This window comes from Astyanax mexicanus, chromosome 14 (genome assembly GCF_023375975.1).
Source record: "Astyanax mexicanus isolate ESR-SI-001 chromosome 14, AstMex3_surface, whole genome shotgun sequence".
In the NCBI taxonomy this organism is placed as follows: domain Eukaryota; kingdom Metazoa; phylum Chordata; class Actinopteri; order Characiformes; family Acestrorhamphidae; genus Astyanax; species Astyanax mexicanus.
In genome coordinates this window covers 46589360-46616522 of record NC_064421.1, presented here as the reverse complement: position 1 = coordinate 46616522, position 27163 = coordinate 46589360, and the positions used below count along the sequence as shown (strand labels likewise).

The window sequence follows — 27163 nt, the reverse complement described above, 5'->3', positions numbered from 1 at the left end:
ACTGGAGGTCCCTCGGAAATAAAAATATAATTAATCATAAAGGTGGATAGGCATCGCAATTTTTTTGCGCCAAGGGGCCCCCTGACCTCAAGGGCCCCTGAGCGCTGGGCCCACTGACCCAGTCAGTAATCCAGCCATGGGTACCATTCCATTACTGCGTACCACACACATTTTCATTCATTCACCCAGAAGAAAACAGCCATTACTTTAACACAGATTTCACAGTTCCTCCCAGATTATCACTCTTCCACAGGCTGTTGGTAGGCCACCCAGGCTCGCAGCGACGAGGACTGAAATAGTAGGGAAGAAGCCAACTGCACACCTTCACTACACACCGACTGCTGTGTTACAAAAAAAAAAATGGCCTCATTTTTGCCCTTGTTTCACATGAGCTGCAGACTAGCAGCCAGCCCAGCTCATGCTCACATCAGCTAAATGGACAGAAACCAATGGATTTTATAGCTTTAATTAGCACGCGCTAAGAGCTAGGTGGCGTACATCTGCACTGACAGGTCCATTTGTCTCTGAATCTCAGAAGCTGAAGAGCCGGAGTTTTGGGCAAAGAGCATGCTGGTTGGTTAGATGCTTCTACAACTCTGAAATATAGCATTCAGAGCCAAAGCTGTAAAACGTAATGTGTACGACATAAAACTTTATATTATATTTAACGCATATGCAAAGGCAACCTGTTGCTATGCAAGGCTTCTGTGATGAGATGTTGGCCTGCTACACATACTGCAGAAGTTTGAAAGCATAACCAATATAAAAATCTATAAGAAAGCCATCAACAGTGCACCTTGCACCTGTTGCACTGGTGTCTTTTCTATTAAATCGATGGGAAAAAGCATGCATTGCATGAATTGGACCCCATAAAGGAAAGTACTAACTTTCTTAATTCATTATGTGTGTGTTTTGTGTCACTTTCTATTTACTTTGAGAGACAGGTCCACTCTGATTTTGGCGGATTGCTATTTCAGGGGTGCAGCTACCTGGACATGTTTAGCTAATTTCTGCTTCTCAGCAGAAGAAAACTAACCTGCTCATTTGTGCTTGCTCATTCTGTTTATTAGTTATGTAAAAGTTTGCAATGCTGCAAATAAGCATGCAATATGGGGATACGTTTGTGACAATTGACTGCCAAGATAGCAATAAACATCTGACTGTTATCATCTGTCTAGGTTACATTCACTTTGCATTCATTTTAACTAACCAAAATGACCTCTATTCTTTTAGCTACACAATCCAGGATTTTTCTAGTCTATATACAGTAGTTGCTGGTTTTAAGATTATATCTGTTATTCTAGCCTGCAGGGTTATTTTCCTCTGAATCCAAATCCTCTAGCAAAGTCATGTAACAAAACTCAATTGGCATTCTAGTACTCAGCCCCTTTCATCTACACAGGTTTACAGAGTTGTGAAACGTAGAATACAGAGCAGGGATGAAGAATAAAGATGTAAATTAAGATTATTTCTCAATTAAATATGGATCAAACTTAAAAAAAAAACTGAACAATTTCAATGTGAATATGTCCCCAATTACTAGTATTTAGATGGATTTGATTTTTAATGTACAGTATATTTTTGTACTATATATATATATATGTATATATATATATATATATTATATACAGGGATGTTTTGCAGTAGATACAGTAGTACTGTAGTGCTGTACTCACGTCATTATTTTGCCCGGTCTTGGCCAGCATCTCCTGCAGCGCCCGGACTGAGAGCGACTGCTCCAGCACAAAGTTACAGATGCAGAGGTCTGGAGGAACATACTGAGAGAGAGAGAGAGAGAGAGAGAGAGAGAGAGAGAGAGAAATAGATTAGGCAAATATTTTTTAAAAAATCACACAGCCAAAACTTTAAATTCAGAGTTGTTATAAACATGTTATTGCATGCAATTAATCTAAAAACTTTAACATTTTTTTTTTTACTTAAATTAATCGAGTGACGAATGTATTGGAAGGGCCTAGTTAAAGCCCAGACCTTAATCCAATTCAGAATCTGTGGTCAGACTTGAACAAGTCGGTTCTCCAGTGGAAACTTTTGCATTAAAGAATGGTCAAAAATCCCAGTGGCAGGATGTGGCTCATAGACTCATAGAGACTTATCCAATGCGACTTGCAGCTGTAACTGCTGCGAAAGGTGTCTCTACAAAGTACTGACTTTAGGGGGGTGAATATTTATGCACTCTGAAGTTTTCTGTTATACTGTCCAATTTGTTGTTTGCTTCACAATAAAAAAAAAAATCAAATGTTCAAAATGTCTAGGCATGTTCTATAAATCAAATGAAGCAAACCCTCAAGTAATACATTAGAATTTTAGTTTTAAAATGCCAAAGGGGGTGAATACTTTTGCAAGCCACTGTACATATGAAACCCAGCAAACAAATGTGAACAATAGTACTTACAAATATTTGCAACATTGCAGGTAAACCCTGCTGGATTCTAGCATGTAATGCATAGAATATCTCACCCGGAAATGTAATGAACTAATTCAGTCTACAGTTCACTATTCCACTATTAAGACCAATTTCACAGTTTCAATCTAAAAAGAATCCAAACACACACACACACACACACACACACACACAAACGCATTCACATTTAGGCATTTATACAGTCCTCAGAAATCCATCGCAGCGCTGGAATAACTCCAAAGCCATTAAGTCTCATTCATCACTGCCAAAGAAAAGGAGCTCTGATAAAAAAAAAGAAAACTCACATCACTGTGCTTGCAGATTTTATGGAAGTGTGGAGCATGCCAATGCCACTTTAAAATGTTCAGTGTGAAAACATCACGTGGACACATGAAATCATTTATATTTTGTCCAGAATCCTTTAATATGTATATACTGTGACCTAAGGAGGCAGGGGAACCGTGGGAACCGATGCACAGCCCCGGTCTGTCCCAGCTGACCCGCATTGGACTGATTAGGCAGCTAGCTGGAAGCAACATAAATACCCTGCCTGCCTTAGCCTTCTTTTCATCCCTAATGTCTCTTTTGATTGAAGGCTGAGGCAGAACATACCCAAAAACTTTAAGGCACCAATTTTATCTATAACGAAAATGACAAGAGATAAAATCTGCATTTATAAGATCATATTAATGCAGTTGCTTCTCCACCTGGGCTAAATCTGAGCTCCTGTAGCCTCTTTAAATATAATAGAAAACTGGAGTAAGCACGCTACTAAGCAGCTCAGTCGGAGTCAGATTGCTACAATAAGGGTGCAGATGAGAAGAGCTGATGTTAAGTATGGGATGAGAGCCAGAGAGGGCAGCGCAGCGGTGCTGACAGTTTGAGGTAAAGCGTGAGCCATGAAGCTGCAATAAGATAAATGGTGCAGATCTAACAAGCAAATAGCCCTCCTTCCCCAACAGTAACCCACCAAAACAACAGCGCAAACTCCATTAAACTAGTTCCCATCATAAAACATGACCCATTTTAAACTTTACAAGCTTTTTATGAGATCATATTATATACTGTATGATACTATATCGCTTATTATTTTCTTTTTTGATCATTTTCAATACATATATACATATATTTTGAAAGAATTCATAGGCATCCAGCAAGATGAAATAAAAAGACAGCTATCAATATGGCATTACAGTAGGAGTGTACACTGCTTTAGAAAAAAAAAATATTACAAGACTTATAGTATTACCACTGTATTTGTATCATTCTGACATTCTTATGGGCTGAAACTTTTGTAAACATAAACAGCTCTGGACAAAAATAAGAGAGCACTTCAGTTTCTGAATCAGTTTCTCTGATTTTGCTATTTATAGGTTTGTGTTTGAGTAAAATTAACGTAGATGTTTTATTCTATAAACTACAGACAACATTTCTCCCAAATTCCAAATAAAAATATCATCATTTACCGCATTTATTTGCAGAAAATGGCTAAAATAAGAAATGGCTGAAATAACAAAAAAGATGCAGAGCTTTCAGACCTCAAATAATGCAAAGAAAAAAACAAGTTCATATTCATAAAGTTCTAAGAGTTCAGAAATATTCAATATTTGGTGTAATAACCTTGATGTTTTTAATCACAGTTTTTAATCATGCATTTTGGCATCATGTCCTCCTCCACCAGTCTTACACACTGCTTTTGGATAACTTTATGCTGCTTTACTCCTGGTGCAAAAATTCAAGCAGTTCAGTTTGAAATATTGAAATATTGTCCAGGCCTAGTTTCACTATAACCCAAGTCCATTTCACACCAGCAAATCACACTGTTTCTCATAAATCAATATCCTCCACATGAGATTAAAAAACCAGTGAAATCAGTGATTCCGTGCATGTTAATGACCCAATTTAACCAGTAGTGAGGCTAATAGTGAGCGGACAGCAGCACTGCGGGCGCACGCTGAGGCCGGAGTTCAGAAACAGCGCCGTGACCTAATTCACTCAGACAGATGTCAATGTACTGGAACTTCAGCGTCTACAGAGACCAAAAGCTAAATGGGCTGAATCTGAGAGCATTTCACACAGAGACAGTGTCACAAACAATCACGTCAAATGTCACAAAACTGGATCAGACACAGCAAATATACACGGATTGGTCAAAATTATATTAAAATACTCAAATTAAACTCACAGCAGTCAAACATTTCTTTATAATTAAGATTTCTTGAGATAAAATCAAAGAAATTGGTGGACTTTGATTTTAAACATGCTTTTTAAATGTTTAAAAGAGTTTAGTCAGCTTAGAAACCTTATAAAACACTAAGTAAAGCTACCTGAGATTGACCAGTACATGTTTTGAATAGCTAAATACAGTGGCTTGCAAAAGTATTCATACCCCTTGAACTTTTCCACATTCTGTCACCTGGCAACCACCAACTTAAATGTATTTCACTGAGTATTTAAGTGATAGACAAACAACAAACAAAGTGTAAAGTGGAATTTTATCAAATAAAAATTTAAAAAAAGTGTGTCGTGCAAAAGTATTCAGCCCTCCTATATCAATACTTGGTAGAGCCACCGTTTGCTGCAATTACAAAAGTGTAAGTGAAGGAAGTATGAATACTTTAAAAAGATAAAAAAAAAAGGTTAATTTGTAAGATTTCCAACAAGCAAATTGCACCCATTCATGGGGATGGCCCAAATATTATACATTTGTGAACTTTTCAGTGGTGTAGAAAAATAAAAATACAGAGATGTGAGGAAAAAGTGACCTGGTCAGAAGGAACATATATCACCATATTCTCCACAGAACGGTGAGTTAATGTTTTAATGTGCTGCTATTTCTCAAACAAAATGTAATTATTACTATTAGTGGGTTACTTCATGTTTTTAGGAGGTGAGAGCAGTACATAAATCAAGTAGCCACTCCCATCTTAGTCATTTTTACTGCGATTTCTTGGGAATTCTGAGGGAACTGTGGTCGAGCTATAGGAGTAGAACCTATGCCAAGATGCACTTTCTTCACATCTACCCCTCTACAACATTATAGACAACAAAACAAGCAATCCCCAAATACTGCGTTCTGTGTTCTGCTGTGGGAATACAATAATGGCAGGTTAACAAAGCCAAGGCAGCAGATAAGAGTGATCAAGCCCCGCTGAATGATAAACTGTCTATTTCAGCAAGTGCAACCTGCAATCTGCAAGGCTGTGAAATGGATCGCTCAAGCGTTTTCTTTATTTATTAATTTATTTATTGCACATAAACGCTCCGGCAAACATCCGCACGTCCGGGAACAATAAGAAAAGCGATGTAATTCCATCTTGAGATGCGATTTTTCACCCGAACGAGCGGCTTAACAGCGTCCTGGGTTGGATGTGTCAGATAGTATTTAGGGCTTGGATACATTTGCAAACTGAGAGCATCACTATTCGCTCTAAACGCTGTGGAGAAAATGTGTCCAGAGAAATGAGTTTGGTGGCGCGAGAGAGAGTGGAAACAGGTAAACTCACAAAATATATATATAAGTAAACCATTAACGGAAGTCATTTGCTGCATGAACTGTATGGAATTTCAAAGAAATGCAATTTCTTAACAATTATTAAGAATTAGGGAACTCTTAAGTTTTTTAGGTTTAGTTCTCTAGCACTATTAGCATTAGCCGCTAATAGATGCGCTAGCTCTGACGCCGTTCAGAGCTGAGTATATCAGACTGGCACTGCTGGAGCACCATTAGCATTAACCCGCAGTACAGTTATACTCAAGTTTATAAACCATAAGCAGAATTTGTACGATAGTTATTAAAATCCCTCAATTTCTGAGGCGGTAAATCTCTCTAATTTGTCTTTGGTTTTCTAGCATGTGCTGTATGTTTAATTTTCCCCCTCACGTTTTCTCACAAGTCATTTGCTAATTTTTTTTTTAAAGAGATGCATTTTTTTTTTTACAATTATTAAGAACTAAGGAACTCTTAAGTTTAAGTTTGGTTCTACAGCACTGTATTGTAAAATGTCTTTAAATATGGTGATATTTTCACTAAATCGCCCACCTCTGACAGTCTGTGATTATGTATGCTTTTTACCATTCATATACAGCTCTGAAAAAAGATCTAAAGACCATTTTAGTTTCTGAATCAGTTTCTCTGATTCTGCTATTTATAGGTTTATGTTTGAGTAAAATGAACATTGTTGTTTTATTCTATAAACTACAGACAACATTTCTCCCAAATTCCAAATAAAATTATCGTCATTTAGAGCATTTATTTACAGAAAATAAGAAATGGCTGAAATAACAAAAAAAAAAAAGATGTAGAGCTTTCAGACCTCAAATAATGAAAAAAAGCAAGTTAATATTCCTAAAGTTTTAAGAGTTCAGAAATCAATATTTGGTGGAATAATCCTGATGGTTTTTAATCACATTTTTTTCATGCATCTTGGCATCATGTTCTCCTCCACCAGTCTTACACACTGCTTTTGGATAACTTCAATTTCAAGCAGTTCAGTTTGGTGGTTTGATGGTTTGTGTTCATTCATCTTCCTCTTGATTATATTCCAGAGGTTTTAATTTGGTAAAATCAAAGAAACTCATAATTTTTAAGTGCTCTCTTATTTTTATTTCTTCCAGAGCTGTATTTGCTAATGCTGAAATGAGCTAGTGTTGTTCAGTCAGTAAATAAGTTTACTCACCTTGGCCTCCGAGGTCGGCTCCAGGTAGCAAAGCCGATTGCCGAGTCCTTCAGCAGACAGGCAGAACTTGCGATTCTCCTTCTGGATGCAGGCCACACACTGCAACACTACCTCATCATCCTGTCAGGAGACAATACAAAAGGGTAAAAGATTAAAACTCGGAGCAGAGAAGTAGGACTATATATATATATATTTTTTATTATTATTATCACACAGCAATTCAGTTAAACATCAGATTAAACACCTGTTCAGCAGTTATTTTGAACCATTTGCTTAAAGTGTCCTGCAATAACGTTAAGGTCAGCAACAAAAAACACGTTTCATAATCACTTTCAGCCTCCCAAAGGAATCTCTATTACAGAGGAGGAGGTGCGTAATCAAGTTAAATACATACTCCGTTCTCACTGCAGGAGAGCAACAGTATAATTTAAAATCTGCCTTATCAGTATTTTATCAAACAATAGGGGTGGGCGATACGGCCCTAAAATAATATCACGATATTTCATGGTATTTTCTCGATAACGATACTTTTGGCGATATGACGAAACACTAAATTACAAAAAATATTTTTTACATTGCATACAATATGATATGGCACACCGCTAATCGAGATATATAAAAAAAATAAAACAGGTATTTTATCAGATTTGTAAGAAGTCAATGATTTAGAATGTCATTATACTAATATTGCACTCCATATGTCTTTATATCCAGGATTAAAGTAAAATAAATGATACTGGATCAATAAAGTATCTATCTATCTATCTATCTATCTATCTATCTATCTATCTATCTATCTATCTAGTATATTTGCTAAAAACAGCAAAAAAGTAGTACCCTGATGTAATATATGATGTAATAATTAGGGGTTGGATGATATCAGGGTATTATATCATTCACGACATTTAAAAATGTTGGCGGTATTTTTGCGTATGATACGATATGACACACCCCTATTAAACAATAAAGAAAACAAAAAGAAAACGAAGATAAGAAAAGAACCAGACAAACAAAGAAACACTGAGAACATGGAACTAAGAAAACCAACAAACTAACAGACGAAAAGACGTACAAAAACCGACAAAAGAGACCGAAAACACATGGACTATAAAGACACATGGACCAAAACAGGAAACAAAAAACACCTGAGGACAGGTAATGAGGGGGCGGAGCTACAAATGAGCAGGTAAGCACACAGACAAGAGCACGTGGAAGAACACAGGACTAAGGCGCAGCTACAAACAAACACAGGGAACAGGTCAAGGAAGCGACACATCCACAGATATCAGTAAACTTTACAAATGCTGCTACTTTAATGCTGAAAATGACTATTTTCAAAATAATTAAAGCCTAAATGTTAGAATTTGGATAAATCTGTTTATCCATAAATCTGTTTATGTCCCGTCATGGATATAATGAGTTTATTTATTTGGAGCGTTTTCCCTCTGTTTGGTTTGTTTTCACACAGGCGTAGTTTTAAACAAACCAAAATGCGCATCAATAAACCATGCAAGCACATCGTCTCCTCTGATTGGTCAGAGCTGTCTGGTGCTGGAGCGAGAAAGTAAATATAGTTAGAAGAATTAAAAGTTGAGCTACACTTGATAGCTGAATCAGATCGAGACCAGATCACGTTCTCACCATAAGTGAACTGCTTCAGATTTAACATGACTAAGAAAACAAGATTCAACAGAACAACCAAGGACAGGCAAGGAGCCCACAAACAAAAACACTCACAGCTCTAACAAAAGCGCATGAAGCGCACAAAGAAAGACCAGACAAAGAACACTGACATAAAGGAGCTCTATATACACGGGGAGAGTTGGAACACCTGGGGAAGGTAATGAGGGGGCGGGGTAACAAGTGGCCACATGTGAGAAGACAGAAAACAACAACAAAACAGAACCATGACAGAAATGACAGAAAAAGACAGTACGTCTTATAAAGTGTTATAATTATTTTTCACTAACAGTATTTTGGTATTCTTCTGTATGCATACATAATTTACCACACTGCCTCTTTAATAAAATATGCTGTTTTGAGTTGTTTTTCCCAGTTTAACCACATTTATCCACATTATTTAATTTAAAAAGGCTGTATATTTTCCTCGTTAGCACTGTAACAGGCAAGTATGTGCCTATATATACTTCCCCCAAGATTTAAAGCACATGCTTATTAACATTTAAACAAAAAATTAATCCCCTGAGAGATCCTGAGGCCTGTTAAAACTCTTTTGGGCTATTTACGCAGCTCGCTGGTAAAATGTGAATAAAGAAGTGCAAGTTCTGGGAGCTTTCAGGTTCCCTACAGAGATAATGATCAAACCAAAGTACAGGTCAGTGAGCTCTGAAGAGAAGGAGGTAGAAGCTTCGTTTCACACTCGTTTTTTTTTTTTTTTTTTTAACTAATGCATAAAAAGCCCAGATAAAAGCTTTCAGGATCTGCTGGGTGCTTTTTGTCTCATGATCTGAGAAAATCCACTTAGCCTTTAGCAGAATAAAAAAAAAAACGGATCAGGTAGAGAGAATTAAAGTGCAGTGCATAGGAAATGAACTGTATATTGAAATAAATATTAGCATTTTACACAATTAAGCACCGTTAGGCCTATATAAAATCACTTGCACGAGTATATACTGTATAAACTATTAATTAGATTTTTAATTCATCATAAAGACACAAAGTAAAAACAAAATTAGCATTATGTTTTAGCCAGAGTGATCACTTTTTTTGTTCACTAGAAATATATGTGAAATGTAGTGTGGAAATTTTAATGTACACTGAATTTGAATGTTCAAGACATTTATACTTTTGTTAGATCGCATTTTTTACAAAAGACCCTATAACACCAACTAAACCTCAGATCTACAGGTGTTGGACAATGAAACTGAAACACCTGGTTTTAGAGCACAATAATTTATTGTGGTGACGGACAGTTCTGGTGGAAACAGGAGAGTTGAGGTGCACATTGAATTCTGCCGTGATTTGATCAGCCGTGGTTTTCAGGAGTTTTTTGGATACAATCCAGGTTAGCACCCGAACATCCCTTTCCGACAGCTTCCTCTTACAGCGTCCACAGTTAATCCTGTTGGATGTGGTTGGTCCTTCTTGGTGTTATGCTGACATTACCCTGGATACCGTGGCTCTTGATGCATCACAAAGACTTGCTGTCTTGGTCACAGATGCGCCAGCAAGACGTGCACCAACAATTTGTCCTCTTTTAAACTCTGGTATGTCACCATAACATAATGTTGTGTGCATTGCGTGCAATATTTTGAGCAAAACTGTGCTCTTACCCTGCTAATTGAACCTTCACACTCTTCATGCTCTTACTGGTGCAATGTGCGATTAATGGATTAAAGATTGAACACCAGGCTGCTCCAATTTAGCCATGAAACCTAAAATCCCACACTAAAATGATGACAGGTGTTTCAGTTTCACTGTCCAAACCTTGTATATTAGAGCAGAAGATTCAAAAGCTGATTTTGCACAGACCACACAGGGTTAAACTGTTCGTAATCTTAGGTAAATATCTGTTAAGGACTGTTAAAGATGTTAATGGTTTGGAGTGTGTGGTCTAAGTGTTGATAAGTGTGTGTGTGTGTTGCTCTGCTGGAAATAAGGCAGGCACAATGTGCTGATGTTGCTGCTCAGAGCTGGAGAGTGGTGCGGTACAATAGCCAGCTGCATCATTTTAATCAGGAGGGGGAGCTTTGCAGCATTTCAGAAAGATGCAGTTCAGAGACGAGACGCTGGAAAAAGCCAGTCTGAGGATTAAAGCTCACAGCTCTTTCTGTGAGGAGAAAAGAGAAGAAACTGTGGTGCTGATAAGAACCATACTGATAAACTACAAACCATTCAGAAAGGAAAATTCAATGCAGACTATGAAGGAACAAATAAGGAATCATGTAGTCACTTAAAAGTCTTAAAAACAAACCAAAATACCCTGTGAAAAGAAGCATTTAGGTGCTCTTATCTGGGGAGCTGTTAACTTGTAGTTTCTGAGGCTGGTAACTTTGATGGTCTTATCCTGTACAACAGAGGAAACTCTTGCTCTGCTCTTCTTTTCTGGAGCAGTCCTGATGAGAGCCAGTTCCATCATAACTATTTGGTGGCCTTTTTCGGTGACTGCACTTGAGCATAATTTCAAAGTTCTTGAAATGTTTCCGATTGACCTATCTTAATGCCTAAAGTATTTTTTTAATTTTTTTTTTAGTTGAGTTGTTTTTTGCTTTTCATAATCTGGATTCGAACATTACTCAAATATTCACTATTCACTGTATACCTGTAACTCTATATCAGATTGGTGCAGGCAGGGAGATGAGGAGGCGGACGTAAAAGCAGGTAAGAGGGGTTTTATTAAATATATAACAACGGTAAACAAAGAACAAGAAACAAAGCAAACAAACCAAAACAAACAAGAGATAAAGAGAAACTTTAATTGCACAACATGGGTCAAAAATGACGTATTATTCATTTTCTATGTAACTTCATGTATGTCTAGGTGTTTTAATTATACATAATTGCAATAAATATATTAATTCACTTAAAATTTGAGGTATTTCTCAATTAAGCTGTTTTTGATCATCATACATCCTTATGTTATTTTTTCCTTTCTTACTTTTTGAATAAAAGCCCTTTTTGTCTCACTACCCATTTTTTACCCACATTGCACATTAGAGGGACTGTGCATATGTTGCACATCAAAGGGATAAAATAAAGAAGTTTTTTTTGCTTCTCTTATAAAGTCACTATTTTAGAGATACATACTTTATTTGGACAGTAACAATATTTACGATAAAAATGCATATTTTTTGTGGATTCTCAGGATCCTCCAGTGTATTTTACAGCATGTTGTACCGTGAGAGGAGAGCATGTTAAAGGAGCACTCTAACAGCCCTGCGACAGAGCACTTATTTCAGGTCACTTAGTCTCTAGCTAACGTCTCCGCCTTCACTGTTATCCTCATTGTGCCAGAATCATAAAGTGCAGCAGCATGCTGTAAATTGGGGATTTGTATTCCCCAAATGAGACAGAGGAATGGGGGGAAATGCTGAAAGGAGACCTATTTTACTCTCCGTTCCCCATTTATTATAGTCTCTAGAGTTCACTGAACGACAAGAGTAAAGAGGGTAAAACCAATAACACTTTAATTCAGGCATTATATCACAACTTTTACTCATGTCATTTATTTACTCCTCTGTGAAAAACAGCTCATTTGGGGAGTTTGGATTTTTTTTGTATATTAATGAACACTGTTCTCATTGGTTGTCTCAGGAAAGGGGGTGGGCTGAGAAGAGGTGTAGCTTTGTACAGCAGAGACCAAAGCCAACAACAGACCAATGAAGTTAAGCGCCATTCACAAACATGTACAAAAAAAATGCTGACAATTTCATCAAAATCATGATTTTCTTTATAAATCATTGGTTGTTCAGATCAGCAATTTCAGTCAAATACTATATATCATATAGCAGATGAATACAGTGATATTCGAGAAATAAAAATTAAGTTTATAGGATTTTCAGAATGTGTGCAATAAACGTGCATACATTTGGGCCCCAACAAAAAAAATGGCATCAATATTTAGTATATATTATTTTTTATTTTGCAGAAATAACAGCCTCTAAACTCTTTGTATAGCTTCCAATAAAAGTCTGGCTTCTATAAATTAAGAAACCACTTAAAAATGATGTTTTTCTTGATTTAACCCAAATGAAAACCTCTTGATTAAATATATTCAAGAGGAAGATGGATGATCACAAGCCATCAAACCACCAAACTGAACTGCTTGAATTTTTACACCAGGAGTAAAGCAGCATAAAGTTATCCAAAAGCAGTGTGTAAGACTGGTGGAGGAGAACATGATGCCAAGATGCATGAAAAAAACTGTGATTAAAAACCAACCAGGGTTATTCCACCAAATATTGATTTCTGTACTATTAAACTTTCATTTCTAATTTTCTGTAAATAAATGCTCTAAATGAGAATATTTTTATTTGGAATTTGAGAGAAATGTTGTCTGTAGTTTATAGAATAAAACAACTTTGTTCATTTTACTCAAATATAAACCTATAAATAGCAAAATCAGATAAACTGATTCAGAAACTGAAGTGGTCTCTTATTTTTTGAGAGTTGTATATTGTTTAATTATAAAGCATGCACCAACTGGAACACTGTAACTGTAATTTATATTTTTGGGCCTTTAAATTGTTGGGTTTGCAGAGTTAAAGCTTTATTTTCCTGAAGGCTCTGGTTTAGAGAGAAAGGCAGTGAGAGTGAAATGAAAGAGCATTTCAGGACACAATGTGCCAAAGCTCCAGCTCTCTCACAGTCTTCTCCCGAGGCACTCGAGGTCTTCGGTCATTCAGTTTGAAGTCTGATAACTAGACTGATCTCAGCACAGTCTCATATAACCTCATTAGAGAAAGACACGAGGTTAAACATCAGGCCCTGAGGCTGCATATTATACGGCCTACACAATAATCTGTGTTTAGGTGAAGAAGAAATATAATAATATCAGTGTGTGTGTTACTAAAAATGGTTATAAAACACTATGAGACAGATTTTTCCCCAAATGGATTGGACCTGTTTGCATGCGAGCTATAGGGATTTTCTTTTTATTATAAAAAGTACGTCTGCAGTCATTCTGCTCTCATTCATAACAATACTTTGATTATAAAGCAACAAAGAGGAAACCCTGCTGACAAAAAAAAAAATGCTTTAAAGCTGAATTTATAAACAGAACAGCTCAAAGCACAGAGCAGCACTTAAAGCCATAAATAAAGAATCAAGTTTTAAATATACAAAAAAAGCTTTGTTTACTCTATTTATTATATTTGTAGACATTTGTAGTGTTTTAGTGTTTTAATCAATCAGTGTTTGTAGGCCTGTCATGATAATTACTTTATCAATTTATCAAACAATAAAATAAAGACCACAATACATTTTACAGACCAGGATATTGTCTGTTGTGTTTCCTTATTTTTATTATAATTTTTTTTTTACATACAAATGTACATCATCAATATTTTACTCTATTTTTTATTTATTTATAGTATATAAATATATATGTAAATATATATATATATATATATAGTATATAAATATATATTTATATATATATTTATATATATATATTTATATTTATAGTTACACAACACGCAATGCATTCATATCCATGCCTTCCTTTGTGAAAAGGAAGTGTATACTTAAGAGCATTAAAAGTATGGGTACCACTTTAAAATAAGACTACCTTTATAAACCGTTCATAAATGGTTTACAATTAGTTTATGAATGGTTACTGGTTACTAATTAGGTTGTAAATGCCTTAAAAATCAGTTATAACAATAATCAGTTATAACACATAATTAGAAAGGGCAACAATACAGAAAGCTGTGGGTTCACGATTTGGCAAACAACAGGTCATTGTTGCCCTTTCTACGTATGTGTTATAACTAATTATTACTGTTTTTTAAGGCATTTACAACCTAATTAGTAACCTAATTAATAAACTAATTGTAAATCATGTATAAACCCTTTATAAAGGTAGTCTTATTTTAAAGTGGTGCCAAAGTGTGTCCAAATTAGGTAAAAAAAAAAAAAAACACCAAAAGTGCATTTTCCATTTTCTATTTAATATATTTTTTATGAAAATATATAAAAAATATACTTTTTTCTGTATTTCCATAAAATGTGTATTCAAGAAATATGCTTTAAATGTATTAATTAATACTGCTTAAAGTGCACTTCAATGTATTTTTTTTTTCTGTAGCATTAAGGTGTACACAATATGTGCATCAATACGCAAAGTAGCATATTTACAATATATTTTAGGTGTATTAAAAATGATGTTTAAAAAAACATAAACTTACTTAAATCGACTTAAGTTCAAAGAAGATGTACGAACAAAGACTCATAAAAAGAGTGTGACTGCTTTATTATTCTATTCTATTAATATTATATTAGTGGTCTTACAACTTTACTTACAATTAAGTAGTGCCAGACAATATGGCCATTTTTTAATAATTTTTTTATAATTTTATTTTTTAATTTTTTTCCCATTTTCTTCCCAGTTTGCACGGCCAATTACCCAACCCACTCATTAGGACTCCCCCCCCTATCACTAGTGATGCCCCCTAACACACCAGGAGGGTGAAGACTAGCACATGCCTCCTCCGATACATGTGAAGTCAGACTTACCAAGTAGCATCACAGCGCTAACGCTCGGAGGAAAGCGCAGCGACTCGGTTCTGATACATCAGCTCACAGACGCCCTGTGCTGCAGACATCACCCTAGGATCACCCAATTTTGCTCCCTCTTATGAACATTTTGCTTTATGCCATTTACTTTAAGACTTTTATATCCCTCTGTCCTCAATATTCCTCGGTCCACAAGTTGAGTCATAATTATCTACCAATATACTTTGCAAGTGTGGGTAATAAAAGGTCGTATGAGAGACAGGGGCATGAACTCTTTTAACACCCCATTGGCACCCAGCTGTAAGATGGATTCCTCAGTGTTCCTCATGTTTCAGCTTTGCTTATTTAAGGAAGGACCTCGAGGAGTCTGGCCATCTTGTTCCAAAGCCAAAAAATCCCATGCCTGTCCTGCAGAGTGATACAAGTAGCACAGAGTAGTCAGCTGAGAAACAGCTAAACCGTGAACTCACAATCTATCTATAGTTAAAGATGAAGGATTAAAAAAGCATGAATAAAATCGCTAACGGTTTAGAAAGATAGTGTTACTCAATATACTCAATATGACATCTTTTGAGGGGAACAAAAAAACTGAACAATATCGTATTTTTCGCACTGTAACATTCCCAAAAATCATCAGTGCTTCTTATGTATGAATTTTACCATTAAGGAGCAGTAAAGACACTCCACTGAAGTACAGAGTTATACAGGAGTTTCAGTTTAGTTCTCCAGCACTAAGACTGGAGCAGTTTTAGCATTAGCCGCTAACCACAGCTAAGCGCTAGCTCCTTCACCATTCAGAGGTGAGTATTATTGAGTTGTAGCTTGCTGCTAAGCCTGGATAGCACTGCTGGAGCAGCATTAGCATTACCCACTAACCACACTAAGCACTAGCTTTTTCACCGTTCAGAGATGAGTATATTGCATTGCAGTCTGTGCACTTACTATGTTAATACAATACATGTGGGACAAACCGCTAGCTTTGTCTTAGCTAGAGTTCCCCAAATAAACAGTTTTCAGGAGAGAAATATGTGTAGATTAACATCCAGCACTCGTTTGACTTTAATATATATATATATATATATATATTTTTTAAGACTTACAGTTTTTGTTTACCTAGGCGTCCCTAGCAGCGACCAACAGGATCCAACAGGATTAACTGTGGATGCTGTAAGAGGAAGCTGTCTGAAAGGGATGTTCGGGTGCTAACCCGGATTGTATCCAAAAAACGAAAGAACTGTCCGACGCCACAATAAATTATCGTGGACTAAAACCAGGTATTTCAGTTTCATTGTTCAACCCCTTTATATCGTTCATCAGGGTCTGGTACAAACAAAAAGTAAGGTAGAGTTTTAAGAGTCTTAGAGCCAGGTCTCTCCTGGAGATAAGTGGGTCATGTCCTAGCTAACTACAACAGACAGTAGCAGGTTGAAGGAGGAAACACTTTCTTAGCTACAGCTGCTAATGGAATCGGGACAGAAGTGTGAAAGGCCCCACATGTGGCGTCACCCTGCTGGTGCTGTTCCAGACTTTTCACAGGTGAGAACAGGTGCGTGAGTCTGGAGCACAAAAAAACACAAAGCGCACTTTCTCCCCAACATCCTCTCCTCACCGCTACCTGCAGACCTGACCTACATCACTAACAACACGGCTCACGCTGGGCGGTCACACTCACACCAAAATAGCCAAGTGTGAAAGTTTAAAATTAGAATATACAGCTCTGGAAAAAATGAGACCTGTTCAGTTTCTGAATCAGTTTCTCTGATTTTGCTATTTATAGGTTTATGTTTTAGGTTTTTTCATGCATCTTGGCATCATGTTCTCCTCCACCAGTCTTACACACTGCTTTTGGATAACTTTATGCTGCTTTACTCCTGGTGCAAAAATTCAAGTGATCATTCATCTTCCTCTTGATTATATTCCAGAGGTTTCTATTTTGGTGAAATCAAAGAAACTCATCATTTTAAGTGCTTTCTTAATTTTTTCAGAGCTATATATATATATATATATATATATATATATATATATATATATATATATATATATATATATATATATATGCAGTACGGTGCAAAAGTTTTAAGCACCTAAGCAAATTACACTAATTCATGTATCTTAGTAATATGAGTCTTTACCTGAAAAAAGAACCACATATGATTTAACCAGATGCAAAAAAAACATATATACAGTAAAATGTAACAAGGGTTTCTCATTTTTAACTATATTTAAGTATGTTATATCCTGTGATCCAAGCTGAAGAACAAAGTGTAGTTCAAGATTTCCCCTGGATGCTCCTCAGCCAGCATGTGTTTATTATGTTCAGTTCCATCAGCAGCTCACATCCCTTTCAGACAGCTTCCTCTAACAGCGTCCACAGTTAATCCTGTTGGACGTGGTTGGTCCTTCTTGGTGGTATGCTGAGCTGACATTACCCTGGATACCGTGGCTCTTGATGCATCACAAAGACTTGCTGTCTTGGTCACAGATGCTCCAGCAAGACGTGCACCAACAATTTGTCCTTTTTTGAACTCTGGTATGTCACCATAACATAATGTTGTGTGCATTGCAATATTTTGAGTAAAACTGTGCTCTTACACTGCTAATTGAACCTTCACACTCTTACTGCTCTTACTGGTGCAATGTGCAATCAATGGATTAAAGATTGGCCACCAGGCTGCTCCAATTTGCCATGAAACCAGTTTCAGTTTCATTCTCCAACCCCTGTATATCTTATATCTTATTATTCGGCTATGGCACGATCTAGGGCACATATAAACCAGGTCACTCTGAAAAAGCTGCTATATTATCTTCAAGGTGACATTTTAAAATTCAAAGCACAGTAAAAAAAAGTTCTGGGAACTGAGAAAAAGTACAACATCTAGTGGTTAAAAATGCAGTAGGAGCTTCCAAACAGAATGTACTTCCAAGGAAAATAGGAAACTAACATTTCCGAAACTCCCTCGGGATGCAAGAAAGGAAAAACCTTCAAAGCATAAATACGGAGTGAGTCTACCTGGACTGCAAGAGAAGGTCAACGTTTCTGAAAGCCTACAGGATTCATGAGCTTTCTCTCAAACTTTATCGACCAAACGTGACCCGTAAAACCTGCCCTGCCTAACGAGAAGGCTCAGACTGCTGAATGGTGAACTGCTGATGAAGTGATTCAGGGGGTATTTTGCTTTTAGCATGTCTTACAGAAGTTTTACATAACTCAGAACAAGTGAGTCGTGTTTTAGGTAGAAGAGTAAAAAAAAAAAAAAAAAAGAAAAACGATCTGTTCCCGTGACTCACCGCAGATCAAGTGAGTGCTAATGCTCAGCTAGCTGAGCAGTCTGGCATCTCCTTAAATTGATGTACACACACACTCTCTGACTCTCACACACACACACACACACACACTTTCTCTCTGCAATCCTACACACTGCATGATGTACTTTTATATCTAAAAATGGACAAAAAAGGGCCAAATTCAAGCATTCTGGTAGTGAAAGTTACGGTTCATACAGTATTCCAGAGGGGAATTTAGAACCAGTAAGTATTTTTTACATACCGCCATACTGCTAGAGGGACTGCGGAGCTTGCTAGCTAATGCTAGCCAGTTAGCATAGCAAGCTAATGCAATGAAGTCATGCTGTCCTGTCTGGAGAAACATTAGAACAGAACTCCTGGAGCTTCGGCTGCTGCTGCTTCTTGAAATATAAGTAACTGTAGCCCTTTTTACATATATACATACTGTAGCTTAAATTATACAATTAAAGCACACTTAACTGAATGAATCTATTAACTTTAGAAACAAGATAATTGTGATAAACTGAGATAAAGAGCTGTTTAAACACTTTAATGCCTTCAGTAATAACATAATAAAAATAATATTAATAATAAATATTGAGATACACCATGAAAACGTCAGGTTCTTTCCAGAGACTTCACCCTAGCTGCCATTCCACCCCATCTCCAGACCTGAACCTCACTGAAAAACCTCTGATTGTAATCATATAAGATGTGTTATCAGCTGGTAATGCACTGTAACCAAAGCTCTTCATGTATTACTCCGCTACATACAGGTAACCTAACAATAATGCAGCGCTTACAAGCCAAACTGCACAGCTACAAACAGAGCAGAAATGGAACTGTTTTAACCGGCGTAGTGTTAAAGTTTAAGTCAGCGATAATTGAACTGTGGTATAATCGCAATAATACTGTAGAGGTTTGTGCTATAACATGTAATATTGGCTCTGCTGTGCTGATGATCTACGACCGCAACACAGCAGTGCCAATATTACACGTTACACACGTTATAGCACAAACCTCTACTGTGTTATTGCTTAATTATATAGTTTTCATATTTGCTCATATTTTTGCTCATATTGTTTGTACACTCAGAGCTAGTCCCAAAGCAGGCATGCTAGTGTTTTGACAGTTTATCAAAGAAGAAAACCATGTATAGACTTCAGTGGAGCACCAGAATATTCCTCAGTGTGAACACAGCGAGTCTCACCCACGCAGGTGTGAAGAAACGCTCCTCAGCATTACTGCCAAAAGCAGAGGAAATCCCTCAGCCGTTCTGCAGACCTGAAAGATAAAGTAAAAGGCCCTCGGACAGGAAAGCGCCGCTCTTCCATTTGTCAGAGTTGGTAAACTGACAAGCTGGAACACAGGCACGCTCAGCCACGGCTAAACCCGCATTTACACACGGGGGAGCAAAGAGCAAAAACTCTCAATGCCCAGACCTCCTCCTTCACCGTCACACCAAATTGCTATTGACTCAAGAGACCAGTAAAAATAACAAAAATCTGAGATAGGAAAAAAAAACACTCTGACAAGCAGATGTATTTTAGGCCTGAAGGGTAAGAAACAGCATCACGCTACAGCAGCAACCAAGACTTCAACCATGCAAAGTGTTTCCACTAGGGCTGAGCAATATTATATGGTATACAATATATCGTGACACAGAAATATCATGATATTAAAAATCCATATCGTGATAATAGGGCTGTTCTGTCTTAAAAGTAGTCTATTATTATTTACTGTGAAGCTTTAGGTGTATAATTTATTGTATAATATACGTTTTAGTTTGCAGTTTATATGCATGCACTAAATATTCTGCAATATTATTTGCTGCATTATATTAATATTTTATGCTATATTATTTATTTTGCCACATTATGATTATTCTGTTATACTATTATACTATATTCCTGAAATGAATGAATTATTTTAGTTTTCCTATATCGCCAAGTATATCGTTATCGCAAAAACACCCTGAAATATCGTGATATTATTTTAGAGACATATCGCCCACCCCTAGTTTCCACTATGTATATTTTCACAAAACTGTTATTTGTAATATATGCAGAACATCTCAATTTACAGGTGCGAGCAATTTGAACCAATATTGGTATTGGGTCCACTACTGGTGTAATTAATCCTCCTATTATTTTAGTTCATTTTTATCACGAACAGTAATGGTGTTCCCGGGTCAATTTGAGCTGGTGCATGTTTAATTATGTAAAAGATGTCTGAAAAAATTTACTAACTAGCTGTGTATATTTTATTACTCACTTGCTAATTATTATCATGTTATGTGGTTTTTCACTTTGTGTAGGCTTAAGTTCAGATGCCTGTTCAGAAATATCCTGCAGTCAGGAGCTTCACTGACCCGAGCTTTCGCCTCATTGGACGTCGGGGAGTTCACCAGCTTGTCGATGAGAGCAATGACTAAATCTGTTGTTACATTTTTTTAAATATTAAGTTATAACTGATCAGTTTTTGTATTATATGTATATAATTCAAATGTAATCCATCAATGTTTCCAACAAATGAGCTAAATGCTATGGGCATTATATAGAAATGCTCTAGAAAAAATCTCCAGGGGAAGAATCGAGTCAGCACTTCACACACTCCTAAAATTGTCCTGGTACTTATATCTACTGACATAGCACACGCCCACTAATTACCCAGTAATTATTTCATTCTTTAAGATGAAATATAGACCTCAGCTAAAAATAAAAAGGTGGGTGCACAGGAAGTAGCAGGATCATGTCCTGATTGAGGTAATAAACGCCTACACAAATGATGGTCCTGGAGGAACGTCATTTTTCTCCACTGTGTACAAACTCTTGTTTTATTATTAACGTAGGAAGCGTGTAGGACAGTGTTTGTTCTAGCACCTGTCTGAGAAATAGAGAGAGAGAGACAGCGAGAAAGAGAAAGAGAGAAAGAGAGAGAGAGAGAAAAAAAAGAGAGAGAGAGAGAAAAAGAGTGAGTGCTTACTCTCTAGCTCAGGGGTGTCCAAACTTTTTTTGTTGGGGGCCAGAAGGAGAAATATATTTGAATTCACGGGCCACAGACTCTGATGATGTCTCTTAATATTAAACTCCTTAATTACGGCAACTTTTAGACTCATTTGCCCTTTTTCTGCAGAACAACTGAACACTCTCGCCCCTTTTAGACTCTTTGGCCCGTTTTTCTACGCTAGAAGTGTGCACTCTCTCCGCTTTTAGACTCTTTGGCCCGTTTTTCTACGCTAGAAGTGTGCACTCTCTCCGCTTTTAGACTCTTTGGCCTGTTTTTTTGCACTAGAAATGCGCACTCTCTCCGCTTTTAGACTCTTTGGCCCGTTTTTTGCACTAGAAATGCGCACTCTCTCCGCTTTTAGACTCTTTGGCCCGTTTTTTGCACTAGAAATGCGCACTCTCTCCGCTTTTAGACTCTTTCGCCCGTTTTTTTGCACTAGAAATGCGCACTCTCTCCGCTTTTAGACTCTTTCGCCCGTTTTTTTGCACTAGAAATGCCCACTCTCTCCGCTTTTAGACTCTTTGGCCCGTTTTTTTGCACTAGAAATGCGCACCCTCTCCGCTTTTAGACTCTTTGGCCCGTTTTTCTGCGGTACAACTGCGCACTCTCTCCGCTTTTAGATTCTTTGGCCTGTTTTTTTGCACTAGAAATGCGCACTCTCTCCGTTTTTAGACTCTTTGACCTGTTTTTCTGCGCTAGAAATGCGCACTCTCTTCGCTTTTAGACTCTTTGGCCCGTTTTTCTGTGCTACAACTGCGCACTCTGTCTGCTTTTAGGCTCTTTAGCCCGTTTTTGAATCTCACATTATAAAAACCTGCTTAACAGCGGGCCAACTTTCATTCTATTTCCAAAATACCTCGCGGGCCGCTGCAAAAAAGGAAACGGGCCGCAAATGGCCTGCGGGCCGTAGTTTGGACACCCCTGCTCTAGCTTGTCAGAGGAGGTATTTGTAAGGAATGGCTACGGCAGCACAGAGCTAATATCCAGCATGCAGGTTCTCTCCAGTCTAGCCGCTGCCGCTGCTAGAGGGGAAGGAAGCTGCCAAAGCTGACACACTCCTCTAACTCAGTGCAAATATCTGTTTTCGTCGACCTCAGATGTGAACAGGGCGTGATGCAAAGGAGCCATGAGCTATTACAGCGGAAAATCCGGACAGAGGGAATTAAAGACCCTCTAAAACTGTCCAGTCGAATGTACGCTAACAGTGTTTTATTTGACAACAGCCTTTCACCGTGCATTTTTTTTTACTTTTTTTTTGGTAAAGCCAGTGCTCCTATTTCCTCGGGAAGGACCATAAAATCAGAATGTGTGTCGTCTGCTTCTCTGCTAATGGTCCTCCAGCACTTTGGGTCGGGACTGCACTCTGACTATGGCCTTCCCCTTTATAGCAATGCAGAAATCCCTACTGCAGGAGTCCCGTTCAAGACCAGGCGTTTCTGTACAGCGGAGTGTCAGCAAATCCCATTAGCTGCCATTAGAGTAGTGGAGAGAGACCTTTGTCTGAAAGGTGTCGCAGTAAAACGAGACAAGTGCCCATCCAACAAAGAGTGGACAGAGCATACGCAGACTAGAAGCATGCAGACCGACTGACAGTCCATGAAGACGGGTGAAACCACCATCTGCTAGCTGCCTTCTAATGGTCACACACTGCCTGTCATAAGTCTAATAGGTGTAATATTTACCCTGCCTTCAAATAAAGTTTTTTTTTTGTCCTAAATGATCGGAATACCTCCTAAAACTGTTGAAAAACGATGAAACAGCTTGAACTGCTGGCTTAAATCCGCGGCTCTGCAGGCAGACACTTCTACTGGTGCGCCTTATGTATGAATTCTACCACTGCTGTAGCAGTATTGGCTTTACCTGCTAACTACGCTAAGCCCTAGCTCTTTTGCCGTTCAGCGGTGAGTATTATCTTCCTGTAGCCTGCTGCTAAACCCAGCGCTAGCGCTAGCTCTTTCGATGTTCAGAGGTGTCTATTGTGTACAGACTGTAGTCTGCGTGTTTACCGTGTTTAAACTAGCTACGTAGGACGGCATTAGCTGCTAACTGAAAATCTAAGCTTGCTATAAATAAACAGAAGTGCTTTACCCACCAAGAAATGAAAGTGCAGCATAAGTTCTGCTATAGATTCCAATGCTCCGCCACCTAATTATCTATCCAATCAGCTGCTTTCTTTTGCCTTTTAATAACAAAGGCTTATTCAGTACCTTTACTATCTTTCAGATGCTAATGGCTCATTCTTCAAACCTCCTTTTCCACCTCGTCCCGATTCTGTATTCCCTGTACAAAAGAATCTACAGAAATGAGTACAGACTTCTCAAGACCTGGGCCGATGAAGGGGCCTACACTAAAGACCCTATCTAAGACAGTTTTCATATAACCTCTTTTTAATATACATGTATTTTGTATTCATGTTATACACGTTTGCTTCACGTTTACTTAATTTAGCTTAGCTTCAGTTTTTTTGCTGAATTAGAGAGGAAAACATGGCAACACCGCTGTTCCTTACTAGTATCGCATCATGCACCTTATAATCCAGTGTGCCTCATGTATGAAAATAGACCAGAAAATAGACATTCATTGAGAGTGTGCCTTATAATCCGGTGCACTTTATAGTGAGAAAAATACGGTAAACAGAAACTATTCAGTATCAAAGTCAAGGTCAAAGTCAGTGTTGGTATTTGTTTCGAAATACCCAAAAAAAAAAACACCTGGCCCAATCAACAGCTGTCACAAAAAAAAAACCCTGGCTGATCTGCAGCGCTCATTAAGATCTCTTCCCAGATTTCTGCTTTGAGAAAACATCTGGCGTGAACAGGCGTACACAAATGAATTAAAAACATAGATCCGCTTCGATCCGCCCTTATCATTGCCAACACTATAAACCCCTACCCAGCCCCCGCCCCCCACCTCCAGACACACACACACACACCAGAGAGCTCAGCAGTTCCATGCCTCCCCCCAGCTGCTGCCCTAGCAAAATAACACATTGTTTTATCACACACATCATTGACTCTGCAGCACCAAGGCTGTAATAAAAAGGCCTGATATCTCTTAGCCGGAGCTCACGGCGAGCAGAAGCCGACGCAGAGGTAGTTAAAGTGGCATGAATCTTTTATGAGGCAGGACGATGGGGAGGGGATGGCGTCAAAAAAGAAAACAGACGTCAGGCGTAGAAGACATTACCATGTAGCAGAGGGCCGAAGGGCTGTCGACACAACAGCTCACCACAGCAGATACAAATAGTGGATAAAACCCCTGCATCCAGAGTACAATTGAAAAAAACAGGAGGACCAGTGAGTTGTTAAGCTTTCTCGGTCACATGACATCACGGCGTTCAGTAGCTCCTCCATTTCCACTCGCTGTTGTGTTTTTTTACGTGGATCTCCGTGGAAACGCGCTGCCCAACGTGTAATTACGGTGCGTGGAAGGACAAATACCTATTTTATTAAACTTGAGGAGACGAAACTCAGAGATTTGCGACTTGACAGGACTAAAATTACCGGAGGACCACAGAATTCAACGAAAATCAGTAGATACTGTAAATCAGCCGGTAATTTTGTCAGAGGACGTCTGAGAAAAGCACGTACATGGTCGTTCCAGATGGGAATAAAATCATAGAGGATAACCCCCCCCCCCCCTCATAAAAGAGAAAATTAGCCCACAGAACCCCCTTAAAAATGTATCCCCTCCGAATAGGGCTAAAGACAACACAAGTAAATGCAAAATCTAGTTTCTAAATAAAGGGTTTTTATTATTAAGGAAGAAAAAAAATCCAAACCTACTTGCTCTAGCCGCACCCAGGCCTGATTACTGGCACACCTGTTCAAGAAGTGAAGAAACTTAAATAAAACCTGCCTGACAAAGCCAAGTAGACCAAAAGCTAGATACTCAGAAGCTAGACATTATGCCAATACCCAAAGAAATTCAGGAGAAAGTAATGAGAAAGAAAGTAATTCAGATCTATCAGTCTGGAAAAAGTTAAGGTATAAAGTTATTTTGGGACTTGAATCAGTGATGAACCTTCCAAGAAGTGGCCAGCTGACCAACATTACCCCAAGAGGGCAGGGACGACTCATCCAAGAGGTCAAAAAAGACCCTACAACAGAGGGCCAAGACAAAAACCACTGCTGAGCGAAAAGAACATTAATTCTTGACTTAATGGTGCCAGAAAAACCTTGATGATCCCCAAGACTTTTGTGAAAATACTGAAATGGACTGACGAGACAAAAGTTTTAGAGACGAAAGGTTTAAAACAAACGTGAGATATTTTTTAAATGTGCTATAAAGAAGCATCTTCTTCTTCAAGTCTTTAGATTTAAAATGAATTTTTAAGGACATTTTCACACCTAAAAGTCTGGACCAGAGTCCACAATAACATTTATGTCTTATTTATATATTATTTTTCAGGATGTAAATGTGTTGTGTTTGGAAAATGCCCTTGGGTGTTTAGAAAGGTGCAATATAGGCGTAATGTCACCATCATTATCATCATAATCATCATGCAGTTGTTGTTCACGAACTCCATATATTTGACAATTCCCAACCCATGAATCCTGACACTGATATGATGGAATATGTTTGTGTCATCAGGGAAGAAAAAATCAAATCCATTGATCCAGGAATAACCTGGTCTATATTCAGTAGTATATTCAGGTAGTCAGCTGACCTCATTCTTTCAGCACATACTGTTGCTGAACCTAAACCTAAATCAGCATACATACTGATCACCTTCTTTACTATACTGTGGCATCTGAGCTAAGTTAAGCATAAATCCACAGTAATGATAAAAAGATCCTGTGGAATGAGCTGAGGAGCTGAGGAGTGTGCGAGGTTCTTCCCTGTGGAGAGATGCTGTCTGTGTAGGAGGGAGAGAGCACAGCAGACCAGACAGCGGCAGAAAACTGCAGGTGCCTCTTCTAAAGCAGCGTTTCTTTGGTAACAGGGCTGTTTTTTTTAAATGTCAAGGGTGGGAAATATTGGCTGGAGGACGACAATAGAAGAAACTTGACATGCGGTGAAATATCAGACACAAAAAGCCCATTAATTACAGCGCTGCACTCGTGAAACAAGCACGGTGACTCCAGCTAGAATTAGAAATAATGACCAGAGCTGGAACTGACAGGAGCCTCCAGTCAACAGGTAACATATAGATTCTGGTTTGTGTGCAGCAAATGCAAGTTTAAAAAAAAAAAAAAATCACTGTTCACTGTTAAATATATGATAAATATGTTTGGTTAACCCTTAATTAACTCTTAACTCTTCTACGACGTGTTTCTTTTGTATTTCTGCTTTTTTGTTACCGATCCATTTCTGTATTTCTGACCAAGTTTATTGTTTGTTCCTGATGAATGCCAGTTTCATCATAAAATGTTTAATGTTAATGCTCTGCAACTGCACTTATCAGATATTATTTAGTTGACAAGTTCTTGCCATAATCTGGATTAGAACATTACTCAAATATTCACAAATAATGTATATAATGTACATAATATATTATAATTCCTGAAATTTAAATATGTTTAGTTAAAACATGCAATACATTATTTTTAGTAAACTAAAAACATCCATG

At 37.7% G+C, this 27163-nt stretch overlaps 2 protein-coding genes across 7 annotated transcripts in view; one reads left to right on the top strand and one right to left on the bottom strand.

Moving 5' to 3' along the window:
• LOC103026471 (ER membrane protein complex subunit 7) overlaps window positions 1–6667 on the top strand; it is a 246781-nt gene extending 240114 nt beyond the window's left edge. Inside the window, exon 6 of the transcript XR_007424032.1 lies at window positions 6577–6667. The gene's annotated coding sequence lies outside the window, so the exon portion shown is untranslated. The remainder of the gene's footprint in view (window positions 1–6576) is intronic.
• The window catches only part of LOC103030706 (ryanodine receptor 3-like), a 198345-nt gene that overhangs the window by 153963 nt on the left and 17219 nt on the right, over window positions 1–27163 (bottom strand). For all 6 annotated transcript variants that reach the window (XM_049463517.1, XM_049463519.1, XM_049463518.1 and 3 more), the window contains exons 2-3: window positions 7102–7221; window positions 1677–1778 (exon numbers count right to left, since the gene is read on the bottom strand). In XM_049463517.1, coding sequence (XP_049319474.1) covers window positions 1677–1778; window positions 7102–7221 — 222 coding nt within the window. The remainder of the gene's footprint in view (window positions 1–1676; window positions 1779–7101; window positions 7222–27163) is intronic.